This window comes from Megascapheus bottae, chromosome 2 (genome assembly GCF_031878675.1).
Source record: "Megascapheus bottae isolate mThoBot1 chromosome 2, mThoBot2.hap1, whole genome shotgun sequence".
NCBI lineage: Eukaryota > Metazoa > Chordata > Mammalia > Rodentia > Geomyidae > Megascapheus > Megascapheus bottae.
Window position 1 is genome coordinate 88,884,399 of NC_143510.1, and position 14,722 is coordinate 88,899,120.

Below are 14,722 nucleotides of genomic sequence, written 5' to 3' on the forward strand. Positions count from 1 at the left end.
TACTAGCATATACTAGAAAGTTCAAAAGGCTAGAAAGTGTCAGTGAGGTTGCTGTCTCTTCCCAGCCCTAAGCTGCCTGTCTCAGAGCACTTGCTTGTGTTTCCTCTAGAGCTGTTTTATCTCTTTTCCTCCCCTCCCTCCCTCCCTCCCTCCCTCCCTCCCTCCCTCCCTCCCTCCCTCCCTCCCTCCCTCCCTCCCTTCCTTCCTTCCTTCCTTCCTTCCTTCCTTCCTTCCTTCTTTCCAGAGAAGTGCTGTGAAGGAACTCAGAACCTTGTTCCTGCAGGGCAAATGCTCTTCCATGGAGCCCTGGCTTCATTTCTAGCATCATTTTCCCTAGGGACAAGCAGGACAGGTAAAAAGAGCCCGGCTTGGGTTAGTCCTGACCTTGTGGACTTGGGGAGAGCCTGCAGGTGTTTCTATCTGATTTTCTGGGAGCTGGATGAGTGTCACTACTAGATTCTGGTTTAAGCAAGGAGTAGGGTGCTTGGAGGGCAGGGCTAGGATGGAGTATGGCTATTTGAGGGGTATGGGCTGCATATGGGGCTTATGGAGGTGGGGACTGGTGGGATCTGGAGAGAGAGGGAGTAGGGGCAGATAGGAGAGAGGTTACCAGGTATCCAAGTGTGCATGGTTCTCACATCCTGGGGCAGTTCAACCCATTAGGTCACACATGATCTCAGCCATTGGAGTGTGGGATGGGAGGCTCAGGGGCCCAGAGGCCTGGCTGATTATCTGGAGGAGGTCCTGGGCAGTCCTATCCCTCTCCAGGATTTGGTGTAGACCAGGGCCACATAGAGGTCAATTTCCCTGCCATGCCCTATGCAGCCAGTGACCTGGAGCTTTGTGGGCTACAGATGAGCACTTGTGCAGTGTCTTGCTCCTAAGTTAGGGTGGGGCCTCTACAAAGTTATAAAACCACACCTGGCTTATGATGTACCTGGTGCAATTTAAATAGGTGTGTGTGCGTGTGTGTGTGTGTGTGTGTGTGTGTGTGTGTCTGTGTGTGTCTGTGTCTGTGTGTGTAATTTTTTTGCCAGTCTTGGGGCTTGAACTCAGGGCTTGGGTACTGCCTTTGAGCTTTCTCAAGTCTAGCGCTTTACCACTTCAGCCATGGCACACTTTTTCTGTGTATGTGGTACCCAGGAATTGAACCCAGGGGCATGCTAGGCAAGCACTCTGCCACTAGGCCACATTTCTGAACCTGGCATTTTAATTTTTTTGTTTTTGTTGTTAGTCATTGAGCTTGAACTCTGGGCCTGTGCATTGTTCCTGAGCTCTTCAGCTCAAGGCTAGCACTCTACCACTGGAGCCACAGAGCCACTTCCAGTTTTCTGGTAGTTAGTTGGAGATAAGAGTCTCACTCACGGACTTTCATGCTAGGCTGGCTTTGAACCTCTATCCTCGGATCTCAGCCTCCTGAGTAGCCCTCAGTGCCCAGCTCCTGATATATATATCCTGTTTTCTAGTGATTAATTGGAGATGAGTATCATGTTCTTTAGTGCCCAGGCTGGCTTTGAACCATGATCCTCAGATCTCAGTTTCCTGAGTAGCTATGATTGCAAGCGTGAGCCACCATGCCTAGCTTCCAGCATAGGTTTTTTTTTTTTTTTTTTTTTTGCCAGTCCTGGGCTTGAGCACAGGGCCTGAGCACTGTTCTTGGACTTTCTCAAGGCTAGAGCTCTACCACTTGAGCCTCAGCACCACTTTTGGCTTTTTTCTATGTATATGGTACTGAGGAATCGAACCCGGGTCTTTGTGCATGCTAGGCAAGCACTTTAACCACTAGGCCAAACTCCCAGCCCCATTCCAGCATAGTTTTTTATGCATATATTTTTCTTTATTTGTACTCTTCTGTTGGAACTTAGTCTTGAAAATCATGCCTGATATTCTGATATCCCCTCATACTTCCTGATGTTCAGATGTAGCCTCCAGGTGTGTCCTGAGCCTCGGGACCTGGTTCCTGATGATACTGGTGATACTGATTAGTCCTTGGCTTACTAAAGGAACCTGAGATTCTCCCGTTGTTCCTCAGAGACTTGAGTGTCTTCCATGAGAAACACTATTTGGAGGTTACTATCTTGTTTGGGAGTATGGTAGAGCCAGGTTTAGAGGAAGGGCTCTTCTCTGAGTGGCCTCTGGGCTCCAATGACCTTGAGTAAGTCCCTTTGCTTCCCTGGAGACATTAGAGAACCAGTGAACTACTTGGACTTGGCTGAGTCTTAAGAAGTGTTTCTATCACAGTGTGGCTGTGTGGTTCTGGAAATGTTACTTAGCTCCTCTGAACCTCAGGTCCTCATTTGTAAGATGAAGGTACAGTGTTGGTGATGAGTACATGAGATAACACAGGAAGTTTCTGATCAAGGGGTGTAGATCCCTACTTCTTCCTTGGCCACTGGCTGCCAACACTCAGGTGGTGAGGGCTGGAGCAAGGGTTGGGGCTGCTAGGCCAGAAGCTGAGAAATGGGAGGTGGCCAAGGACAAATAACAGGGGGTAGGATCAGATCAAAGTAGGGAAGATGCTTTGATCATCAGTGCTGTCTACCAGGTGACTGTGGCTGCTGGGCAGGCCGAGACTCTTATCACTGGAGATGTGCAAGGAGAGGCTGCAGGCCCAGTGCCACCCAGAGGTTTTGGTGAGGACTCTGTACATGGGAGCTGCATTGGGGAGACCAGCTATGTCATTTAGTAAACTTTTAGACAGGGCTGTCCTCAGTCCTTGTGTTAGGGTGGGATGACAAGGTCACTGGGACAGCATCCCTGGCCCTGAGGAGTTGGCCAGTGATGAGCTGTGCACTCTCTCTCCCTCTCTCCCTCTCTCCCTCGGGCTCTCTCTCTCTCTCTCTCTCTCTCTCTCTCTCTCTCTCTCTCTCTCTCTCTCTTCTCTCTCTCTCTCTCTCTCCCTCTCTCTCTCCCTCTCTCCCTCTCTCCCTCTCTCCCTCTCTCCCTCTCTCCCTCTCTCCCTCTCTCCCTCTCTCCTTCTCTCCCTCGGGCTCTCTCTCTCTCTCTCTCTCTCTCTCTCCCTCTCTCCTTCTCTCCCTCGGGCTCTCTCTCTCTCTCTCTCTCTCTCTCTCTCTCTCTCTCTCTCTCTCGCTCTCTCGCTCTCTCGCTCTCTCGCTCTCTCTCTCGCTCTCTCTCGCTCTCTCTCGCTCTCTGATCCCTTCCCCTCTGTCCCCAATCCTTGGAGGGAGCTGGTGGGGGGACAGTGACTGTGTGCCTCTCTGTATTGATTGGGCTGGGCTGGGGTTGGCGCTGGCTAGAAAGGCAGGAGAGTGCTGCAGTGCTGTTCGTGTGAGGACATGCTGTAATCTGTCAGTGTCACCCTGGTGCAGCTGGCCGCGGAGCCATCCTGCTGTTAACTCCTCCCTTCCCAGCAGCCACCTGCAGGGCACACAGCTCAGGCAGCACCTCCTACAGCCCCTACCTTTCTCTATGGGCCAGAGCATTTACTGGACCCCTACTTCTCTCTGACAGGAGGGCTCTGGCCCATCACATTGACTTACTCTGTGTTTGCCATATGCCTCAGGCAGTCTTGCCTCTGTGCCTTCTGCTACCAAATTTACTCCTATTGATCTGTCCCTTTGTCCATTCAGTCAGCATCCATTTTCCTCATGTATCTAGCCATCTTAACATCTATCCAGTCATCTTAGCATCCAATCATCTATCCAACCTTTTTAAAATTCATCTACCCATTCAATTATCCACCCACTCACCTACCACTCTGTCAGTCATTCAGATACCTATTCTCCCACTCAGTCAACAAGACATCCATCTATTCACCCACCTACCCACCCACCTATCCATCCATCCATCCATCCATCCATCCATCCATCCATCCATCCTCCATCTAGGTCGATCCCTTCCCTTTGAAGCGAATTAGTTCACTTCACCTGAGCTCAGTTCATTTCCATTTAATTTGCCTTTGCTCAATTCATAAGATGAGCAGTTTTGCCAGTGTAGCTCAAATGGCAAGTGTGCCATATCTTTGCTCTGGAGGAGCCCAATGGGAGAAGTCTTTCCATCCTTCCTGGCCAGCTCTGAGTCTCACTTCTGTTAACCCTTTGCTGCTGCCAGCAGCAGAAGCCATTGGCTTGGTAGAGCCAACCATGGAAGAGAATTGGGCCTTTATGAACTCCACAGGACAGGAGTCAGAGTCAGAGAGGTGAAGATGCGAAAGAAGCAAGTGTGAAGATAACCAGTCGAATGAGGCTTTGGCTCCATGGAGGGAAGAGATTTCCCCAGCTGTAGTACTCCAGCTGAAATGGGACAGTGGGACTCAGGGAGAGGTCAAGAGAGGACCCAGGAGGGAAGGGGGCTCCTGTGTAGGAACATGGGACTCAGTGGGATGCCAGCGGTGTGTATCTATAATCCTAATCACTTGGGAGGCTGAGATCTGAGAATTGCATTGTAAAGCTAGCCCAGGCAAGAAAGTCCATAAGGACTCTTTTCTTCCTTCCTTTCTTTCTTTCTTTCTTCCTTCCTTCCTTTCTTTTCTTTTTTTTTTTTTTTTTGCTAGTCTTGGGCTTGAACTCAGGGCCTGAGCTCTGTCATTGGACTTTTTCAAGGCTAGAGCTCTACCACTTGAGCCTCAGCACCACTTCTGGATTTTTTCTATGTATGTGGTACCAAGGAATTGAACCCAGGTCTTCGTGCATGCTAGGCAAGCACTCTACTACTAGGTCAAACTCCCAGCCCCATGAGGAGACTTATCTCCAATTAATTGGCAAAAAAGTTGGAAGTGGAGCTGTGGCTCAAGTTGTAGTCTTGAGTGAAAAAGCTAAGGGACAGTGCCTGGTCTCTGAGTTCAAGCCCCAGTACTGGCACACACACATACACAAAAGTGAACTGCAGAAGCAGTGTCCTTGCTTGGTAATTGTGCCAGCTTCACCATATCCCTGTTCTGAAACTTGGCACAGAGTTTCACCTATTCAGGCAAAGTGGGAACAATAAGATCTACGTCATAACATTGCTGTTACAGAAAGTGCTTAAATCTAGGAGCGCTCAGTAGGTGTCTGAGCTCTGCTTTCCACTGAGCACCTGCTATGTGCAGGCACCATGCTAAGAGCTGCATGTAGAGCACGTGTTGCGGCACCTTTTCAGCTATGTTCCAAGGAAGGGATTGTTGGACCCAGTTTCCAGGAAGGAAGGGAGAGTGAGGGAGGTGGGGCTTGCTCATGTTACACAGGCTAAAGGGTGCAGCTGGGCTGCGGAGTGGACCCCTGGGTTCCACTGCCCCCCACACTTCCTGCTCTCCTTTCCTGCCTCACAAGGGGTGAATGCATTGAGGTACAGACACTCAGACTTCCATTTGCCTCTCTGTCTGGTGCATCCTTTTGGCTTTCTTTATTTTGGCCTTGAATTATTGGTCACTATTGTTTTGTATGGCTTTTTCCTCCCAGAGAGTAGGAAAGGTGTTTTCTTCTCTAGAACACCTGAAAGGTTGACCTCGACAATGGAAACTATATCATTCACGATGGTTTCCTTTTTTGCCTTCCACACTAGGATGTTTGACCTTTCTGCCATACTGCTTCCTTCCTCTTTCCATATGGGTTGCCTTTTCTACCTTTAACACCTTTTAAATTCATCTATCTTCTACTGTGAGCATTTCCATTCACATGAGAAATGGAATAAACAGGGGCTAGAATGAATGGACAGGGAAGAAATGCCCATTACAAGTAAATGCATCAATAAAACAACTCCCAGCAGCCCCCACAGCAGGGTCTTGCCTTGCCTCTGACTGGGGAATTTGCAGAGAAGGTCCAAGTGATGATTTTCTCTATCATGTAGGGACCAGAGGTGCCTCTTGCACATAGCATAGAGTCCAGAGGTCTGACCTTGGCTTTATGGGACTGACCTTTGTCTCCTCACTTGTCTCTGTACTCTCTCAGTTGGGTCACCTTGTGGATCTACTCAAAAGCCAATGCCCTTGCCAGGCGAGGTAGATCATGCCTGTAATCCTAGCTATTCAGGAGGCTGAGATCTGAGGATTGGGTTCAGAGCCAGCCCGGGCACTAAAGTCCATGAGACTCTTATTTTCAATTAACTACCAGAAAACCGGAAGTGGCACTGTAGCTCCATTGGTAGGGAAGTAGCCTTGAGCTGAAGAGCTCAGGGACATTGCCAGGCCAAGTTCAAGCCTGACAGAAAGAAAGAAAGAAAGAAAGAAAGAAAGAAAGAAAGAAAGAAAGAAAGAAAGAGAGAGAGAAAAGAAGGAAGGAAGGAAAAGAAAAGAAAAGAAAGAGAGAACGAGCCAATGCTCTTCTTGCCTCAGGAAAAAAGCCACATATGTGTTGTGCTTTCTGCCTGGAATTCTGTATTCCCATCCACTACTTTTACTTGAATTATATTCCTTATTCTCCACATTTTAGCTGGAAGGCACTGTCTTCAAGAAGAAGGCAGCCCCCTGCGAAGCTCCAGGTTGGCACTCAGTAGTGCCTGCAGCCACGTGCACAAACCAGCCTGGTCATTACCACCTCTCTACACCTAAGATGATCACAGCCTCAGTCAGCATCATGTGGAACAGAAGAACCACCCCCTGGCTCCCCGAGTTGTGAGAGGTACCAACATGTTGGTCATGGGGCTAAGCCACTAAGTTTCGGATAAGCTCACTGAATGACACGTCCATGAGCCAAACGAAGGGATGGATGGACGAATGAATGAGTGAATGAGTGAATGAATGGATAGATGAATGAATAGATGGACCCATGAGGTTCCAAGCCCTAGGAGGAAGTGGGCATGGCTGGCTCTCAGGGCACTCTTGGTTCAGAAGCATGATTCCTGGCATTGCCTCTGTCCCCCAGACCTCTGAGTCCCTGCCAGGGACAGTCACCCCTGCCCTTCTCATTGCCCCTGGCACCTCATTTAGTGATCTAACGGGGTCTCTAGGAATGTGTGTACTCAGAGAGTGGGGACAGGATGGAGTAGTAGGTCACAGCCAGCTTTGCCACATTCTGAGACCATCTTTGTGCCAAGAGCAGCAATAGAGGGCTGACTCAGACTCAGGGCTGTGTCAGTGCAAGCTTGTGTGACTGCTCCCAAGTCCTGCACAGCTCTGGTGTCACAGGCAGCCACCGCGATTATTCTTCCACCTCTGCAGATAAGACAAAGCAGCCAGCCAGTGCTTAGGTTTCTTATGTAGATCATGCCACCTGTGAGCAGCATAAGCCAGCACTCAAACTGAGTCTACCTTCTTCCCCTCGTATCAGTCTGCTTTCTGAGCCTCAGTCCCCCATCCCTGAAAAGGGGATAAGAATACCTGCTCAGTTGAGCTGGGATAGCATTTAATGTGGTAGTGGCGGGCACATCGTAAGTTCTCAATAAGACCCAGTTTATTGTGGCAAGATGGATAAACAGGGACCAACAAAGCGGGTTCTGTAGGTTTTACTGTGAGAGCACTGGGGGCCACTAAAGGTTTTAAAATGAGAGTGACATAGAGAAACTGTGGTTTAGCTTGTGTCTCATTGTTTCTCTCTGCTCTCCTCCAGCTTCCTCCATCCTGCCTAATGTTGGTGCATAGGCTTTATACCCCATGTCTTATTTCTTGCTGACTTTTATTTTTTGCCAGTCCTGGGCTAGAGCTCAAGGCCTGACACTGTCCTTGAACTTTCTCCAAACTAGAGCTCTAACACTTGAGCCTCAGCACCATTTCTGGCTTTTTTTTCTATGTATGTGGTACCAAGGAATCGAACCCAGGTCTTCGTGCATGCTAGGCAAGCACTCTATCACTAGGCCAAACTCTGGGCCCTCTTGCTGACTTTTAAAGATTTATGCCATTTGAAGAATGACACAGGTCATGGACTTCCTGACAAGAAAAGATGGTAAAGGAGGTGCTTCTTTTCCCTGCACAGTCTCCCCTCAATGGTACTTATTCTCCTAGGAGTTGTACAGTCCCATGTTGGCACAGGATAGGGAGAAGAGAGCAGGAGAGATGGAGGCTGTGAATGAGAGAGAGAGGGAGGGAGGGAGGAAGGGAGAGAGAGAGAGAGATTATTGACAGGGAGTAAGAGAAAATGAAAATGAGGAGGAAGGAGGAAGCCTGCCTCAGGGCACCATGCACCTGGTGACAAATTCAGGCCATCCGACCCGACATTGTGTCCCTTGTTCCTGACAGATGTCGTGAGCATGTGTATGTGCCTGCACAGATGCACACCTTTGCTGTCTGGTGCCTGCGTTCTGTAGATGTGAGCAGCTAGGGCATAGTGTCATCCCTGTGGCTGGCTACTGTACAAGCCCATGCTTAGCCTGAGTACTAGGGATAGACAATCCTCAACCCACATACCCTCCTCCATGAGCGCTGCTGGGCCAGGGCCCTTCCTCTTCTCCTGCTGCCACAAGTCTCTGCTGCCCTGTCCAACTCTGTGTCTCCAACAAGAGTGTCTGGCAGGAGGGCCTGTATTCTTGGCATCTGTGCTCTTGGAACAAGCTCAGAGCCTGGTGAAGGGGATGTGGCCAGTAAATCCGACATGTTTACATGTGTGGCCCTCATGGTAGAAATGTGTGCGCATGTACATGTGTGTGTGTCCACATGGGAAAAGGTATGTAAATGAATGCATGCTGCACACATGCTGTGGTCATGTATCATGTCGTTAAGATGTTCATGAATGAGTTTGTATACATACATGTCCCCACAGACTTAGGCAATGGTGTGCTGGAAAAGTTCTAGTGACTGGCTCTCCATTGACAAATATCCCTAGCCTGTAACCATAGCTACTCAAGAGGCTGATTTCTAAGATCATAGTTCAAAGCCAGCCTGGACAGGAGAGTCTGAGACTCATTTCCAGTTACGTGGCAAAAAGCCAGAAGTGGTGTGACTAGTGATAGACCTGCCTTGAATGAAAAAGCTAAAGGACCGTGCCCAAGACCTGAGTTCAGGCCCAAGCATGGACACACACACATGCCTCTAATTCATCTGTGATGTGGTATCAGCTCTCCACCATGGCTTCTGTAGCCATCCAAGAGCCACCATTGAACCACACAGGTGTGGTTGTCCCACAGGAGATGACCTGTGGGAGCTGCTAGCACATCTGGGAACTGGAACATCTCTGTGTGTGACAGTGAGAGGCTCACGGTGGCCCTGGCCAACAAGGCCAACCTCCCGTTGTGGCCAACTTGGGAGGAGTCTGCAGACTGGCTGGGATGCTTCATTGCGGAGCTGGTACATCAGTGAAGCAGAAGGTGATTGGCCACTGGCCAGCTCTCTCCATCTCCCTTGGAAGCCTGTCCAAGCTGATGCTCCTTGTTAGGCAAGATGAGACACTCTCTGAGACAGCACCTGCCTGCCCTTACCCCTGCAGATGGATGTTCAGGGTGGCCAGGGAGATGGGGAGGGCAGTGGAGGCAGGAGCCTGGAGCTTGTCAGAGGAGATAAAGAAGAATTGCTGACTGGGCACGGGGAGAGATCTGGGCAGACTGGGTTCTAAGCTTCCCTGAAGATACTTCTCTGGGCCCATCCTGGCCTCTAGCTAGAGTTTTCTTCTATAAAGGACAGGTCTTCTGGGCTTACAACTTCTTACCTGTTCTTCTGAAGTCAGAGCCTTGGACTCTCAGTGTTGAGATCTTTATTCAAGGGAAGTGGGGCTGTGGCTCAGGGGTAGGGTGGTAGCCTTGAGCTGAAGAGCTCAGGGACAATGCCCAGGTCCAGAGTTCAAACCCCACAACAGAGAGAGAGAGGGGAGGGGGCGCTTGCGCTCTATTCAAAAGCCAGAGAGAGAGAGGTGTTGGGGGAGAGACAGAGACAGAGAGAGACAGACAGAATTTCTTCAGTTGGGCTGCTGGGAGTTGCAAAAAGCAAAGAAACCCATTGAAATGAGGACCAAGCTATAAAAAAAATCTTTATTTCATGTACCAGGATTGGTTTTGTTTGTTTGTTTGTTTTTTAGGTTTCTGCTTTTTAAAATTTTTTTCTGTTAACAGTCTGAAAAAAAAGACCCACCAAGAAAATAAAATGGAAGTTGTTTCCTTGAACTGGTTGGAGCTGAATACAAGCCATCACTCACCATATCAAGCCGTGCTCTGGGGATCCCCACCCAGTCCCTTCCCTCCTGGCCCCCTAGCCCTTTCTGCCATGCTGGTGTCACCTTATGTACCAAAGGCCTTCTTTTGGTGGCCCTGGCCTAGGAGTCACAGCTTGGAAAGATGAACCCTTGCTGCCCAGATGCAGCCAGAGTGCAGGGGACTGAACTGTTTTCTGGGCAGTCAGGGCACTTGCTTGCTATCCATTGTTGTTTTTCTTTTCTCCCTAGGTTTTTGATGGTCAGTTGTAGAAGCTAGTGGAGAAGGGATAACATTTGGCTGAGGAGTGATAGATTGCCTTTTTTTTTTTTTTGCCCAGGCTGAGAGAAGCTCAGTAATCACCATACTTAATTGACCCCTGTGCTCTGGGGCCTGAGGTCTCCCTTGTCCTCTGGTGCAGGCTGATACTTGGTCTTGCTCTGGGGCTGTTTTGGGGCTCCAGTTTCTGCTGACCTTAGTCAAAGAACTTTCCTTTTGATGAAAGACATGCAGGACAATGGGTAGTGGGCTTTATTAATGTGTCTTTTCAACTTGGCAGGGACCTGAGGACTCTCAGAGCAGGTGGGTGCCCAGAGAGTGATACACAGAAAGGCTGGCGTGCTGCCTGCCTGGGCCTCACCTTCTCAGGACTAGCTCTAAGGCTGGATGAAAAGTTCTGGCTTGGGAAAGCAGTTGGATTTTGTGGTCCAAATTGACCCTTGTCATTCTGGCAAAGGAAGGGGAAAAGCCAGGGGTATCCCTACATGTTAGTCTGGGGTATAATTTTAACTGTGAAGTGGGCTCCCCCTGGGGACACACTCTGTGAAAACTCTCCACTCCAGGAAGGGCATCCTTCACACCTCCCAGTAAACCTTAGAGGGACCTCTTTCTCACCAATTCCCAAGACAGGGGGCCCCTGGTGGCTGATCGCTTTGCTAAAGGAAGTTTCTTCCAATGTCTGTGATGGGCTCATAGCATTTAAGAGAGGACACACCATGCAGAGTGGTGTCTGGAACTCCTATGTCCTCTCCTGCAGAGTGGCAGGATCTGGTGGTTCATGTGAGTTTTTGCTTTGACACTGAATGTAGGGCAGGGGCTGGGGAGCACAGTGAGGAGGCATATGGGGTGTGTGTGAGAGAGAGAAGAGAGGAGAGGAAGAGAGAAGAGAGAAAAGAAGGGGAGAGGAGAAGAGGGGAGAGAAAAGGAGGAGAGGAGAGAAGAGATGAAACTGCTGGCTTGAGAAATGTTCTCAATGTCATTGAACTTATTGGCCGCTGTTTTGGTCATCCCTGACATCTTCCTCCAGGCAGGTGGCAGATCTTAAAAGTCATAGAAACACAAGAAGGGGCCCTGGGGGGCGTCTGGGTCTGTCCATCATGCTCACATAGAGAGACACTTATACAGAAAGGCCACATGGCAAGAGTGTCTAGAATCCAGACCCAGATTCTAGCTGGTGCCCTTCCATATGTGTGACTGGTGCACATGTGTGTGTTGGCTTGGTGTAATGACAGGCACAGGGGGTATCGTGTGGAATATTATCATCCATGGCTTTGCAGGGTACAGACCGGTTCCTCAGAGCCACACTCCTGGCTGCGTGAGGGGTGAAAGTGAACCATGAGGGCTGCACTGGGCTTAGAGGAATACATGTGTGTGTGTGTGTGTGTGTGTGTGTGTGTGTGTGTGTGTGTGTGTGTGTGTGATGGGGATTAGCAGTGGGGTGTGGGGTCTCCTCTTTCCACAGTAGCGCCTTCCTGCTAGCAGGAACCCCCTGAAGCTCTCAGGGCCTTTTCCCTCTCCCTCCAGCTCTACACCCAGCTCCTGTCTTTCACAATGATTTTTCAGAAATGGTTTTATATATTTGTTTTCTCTTTTTGTCTTTACAAGTTCCCTGCTAAATTTTAAGTCCCCCACCCACCCCGTTTTTTTGTTTGTTTTCACAGTTTAAAGCTGGAAAAGAATTAAAAGAAAAATACTATCTGATTTTCTTGCAAGTAAATCCACTTATATATTTACATTTATTTATAGTCTGTGGTTTTTTTATTAAAAAAAATCACCACTTGTTTTTCCTTTTTTTTTTCTTTTGTAAAAAGAAACCTTTTTGCAATGTCATTGTTGGACCTGCTGGGTCCCCAAAGGGGACATCAGTGAGTCCAAGGAACCCCCAAAGGCTCGAAGAGCCCCTTCCCAGGAGGCTGGGAGCCTATGAGTCTGGGCGCCCATCATCGCCCCAAGGTCATCAGTGCCTTGAGGTGAGGGGGTGAGGAGGGAGAACTGCTTTATATGCCCCAGGGTTGGGCATCCCCTAACCCCAAGAACAGGAGTTTGGGGACAGTGACCCCATAAGGCTCCCTCTGAGGATTCCAGGGGGAAACCCCTCCCCCAGCAGTTTTCCCTCCCTCTTCCCTTTCCTCAAGGCTTGGGAAGTCATCACAGTGGGCTAAGGACCGTTAAGGACTAGGAACCTGGGGCTGAGCAGCCCCAAGCCCACCTCACCTCTAGGCACCTAAGGGACAGGGGTCCAAGGGCTCAGGTCACCTGGAGGCCAGTTGCCCCATTGGTGCTGGGCGGGGCAGGCTCTGGAGCCAATGAGCTTCCCCAGGCGTCCCGGGCCTGCCAGTGACCACGCCCCCTGGCCCTGAGTCTCCACCCCCTACTCGCCCAGGGAGGCGGGGCCTTCTGGGGCTAAAGGGAACAGAATACTTTTTTATTTTAAAACTTTCCCCATGTTGAAATAAAAAAAGTAACATAAAGCCCTAATAAACAATAAGGACATCCCTCTTCCTTTCCATTCTCGCTATTTTATGTTTTATTTTATTGTTTTTTTTTTGCTTTACTGTTATCTTGGTTCCCTTTTATTTTTTTAATTTAAATTGGTTTTTATTAAATGTTAAAATAATGGTACATGGGAAATCATGCATTTTCTTTGAGATTTGTTTTCTATTTAATTTTTTTTTAAATCCCTCTCGCTTTGTCTTAAAGCGTGTTAAGCGTTTCCTCATTTGTGTTTTCTCGCATGGCCTGTGGCTTGCTTGGTTCCTCGTCTATTTTTTTTTTTTAATTTACTTGTTATGTTTTTCTCTTTTTTTTGTTTTGTTTTTTTCTTTTTGTTGTTTTTGTGTGTTGTTTTTTTGCGTTTGGAAGGTCTCCCTTGGGTGGGTCCCCCTCTCCCCCCCTGCCTGGGGCCCCTGCGCCTCCCTGTCTGGGTCCCCCCTCCCCACACACTTCAGACGGGCGTGGTCCTGCGGTTGGCTGTGTTGGAATGCAGAGAGTCCTTGCTCTCCTTGGGGATACAGTTGTGGACTTGGAGGAAGCTGTTGTCCCTGTCCGAGTTGTAGGTGGCGGTGGGCGTGGTGGCGGCCTTCAGGGGGTCCCTGCTGAGCGTGTACATGGAGATCTCGGTGGACGGCAGGGTGTTGAAGCCCTTGATGCCCACGGGCGAGGCGTCCCTGGAGTGGGAGGGCTCGGTGGAGCGCGAGCTGGAGCGGCTGCGGCGCTGGTAGCGGTAGCGGTAGCTGGGGATGCGGGTGATGGCCGAGGCCTGGAGGTAGTCCGTGGCGCGGGCCGTGGCCCGCAGCTGTTTGTGGCGGTCGATAAACATGTGCACGGCCAGCACCCCGACCATCTCGGCGATGATGAAGGACAGGGCCCCGAAGTAGAAGGACCAGCCGTAGGAGTAGCTGTTCTTTTTGGAGTCGCTCTTGGAGGGGTCCCCGGCATTGGCAGATATGTACACTATGATGCCAATGATGTTACTCAGACCTGGCACGGGAGGAGGGGGCAGAGACAGGGGTATTAGTTCTGGGGCGGGCCGGAAGGGCAGGGGCCTCCGCTGGGCCCTCCCGGCTGGGCCTCTGCATTTGCACCCACAGGGTATCTGTTGAATAAGTGTCTCCAAGGAACACTGGAAACCTCATCTTCCGTTTTTATTTTTCTGTTATCTTTGTGCCAGTACTGCGGCTTGGGTGCTGACCATGAGCTCTTTGGCTCAAGGCTGGTGCTCTACCACTTGAGTCACGGCTCCACTTCTGGATTTTTTTTTGGGGTGGTTAACTAGAGATAAAACTTTCCAGTTGAACTGGCTGCAAACCCACACCCTTAGATCTCAGCCTCCTTAGTAGCTAGGGTTTACTGGCATGTCCAGTTTGTCTCCATGTTTTCAGTCATTCAGAAAGGGCTAGGATGGGAAAGGCCAGTAGACAGAGAGGAGGCAGACATTTCACGTATAATAAATGGAAGCACAGAAAGGTTAAGCAACTTGCTGAAGGCAGCACGTATGGGGCTGGAAATGTGGCTTAGTGGTAGAGTGCCTGCCTAGCATGCATGAAACTCTAGGTTCGATTCCTTGGTACCACACACACAGAAAAAGCGGTGGTGTTGTGGCTCGAGTGGTAGAGTGCTAGCCTTGAGAAAGCCCAAGGACAGTGTCCAGGCCCTGCATTTAAGCCCCAGGACCAGCCAAAAAAAAAAGGGAGGGGTGAGTGTTCTAGGCATGGGTCCTGGAGCCAGATGGCCTGGGTTCAAAACCTTAGCCTGAGTCTTCTGCTCTGTAAATGGTAGCCTTACTCCAGAGGACTGGGTCTGGAGGTGGTCCAGAGGTGAGGAAAGGATGGGATTTGACCTCTGCCTACAGCAAGTGTTCCTGAGCTGTGTTAGTCAGTGTTATCTATCTAATGGCTCTAGTACAACCCCTGCTCCTTTCAGGGCATCCAGAACCAGTGTATCTCATCATAGAATC

The 14,722-nt window shown here is 49.7% G+C and overlaps 1 protein-coding gene across 1 annotated transcript in view; it reads right to left on the reverse strand.

The window, feature by feature from the left end:
* Positions 1-9,802: 9,802 nt before the first annotated feature.
* Positions 9,803-14,722, reverse strand: part of Cacng2 (calcium voltage-gated channel auxiliary subunit gamma 2) — a 96,279-nt gene continuing 91,359 nt past the window's right edge. Inside the window, exon 4 of the mRNA XM_090328636.1 lies at positions 9,803-13,746. Within this exon, the coding sequence (XP_090184762.1) occupies positions 13,211-13,746 (536 nt within the window). The 3' untranslated portion in view covers positions 9,803-13,210. The remainder of the gene's footprint in view (positions 13,747-14,722) is intronic.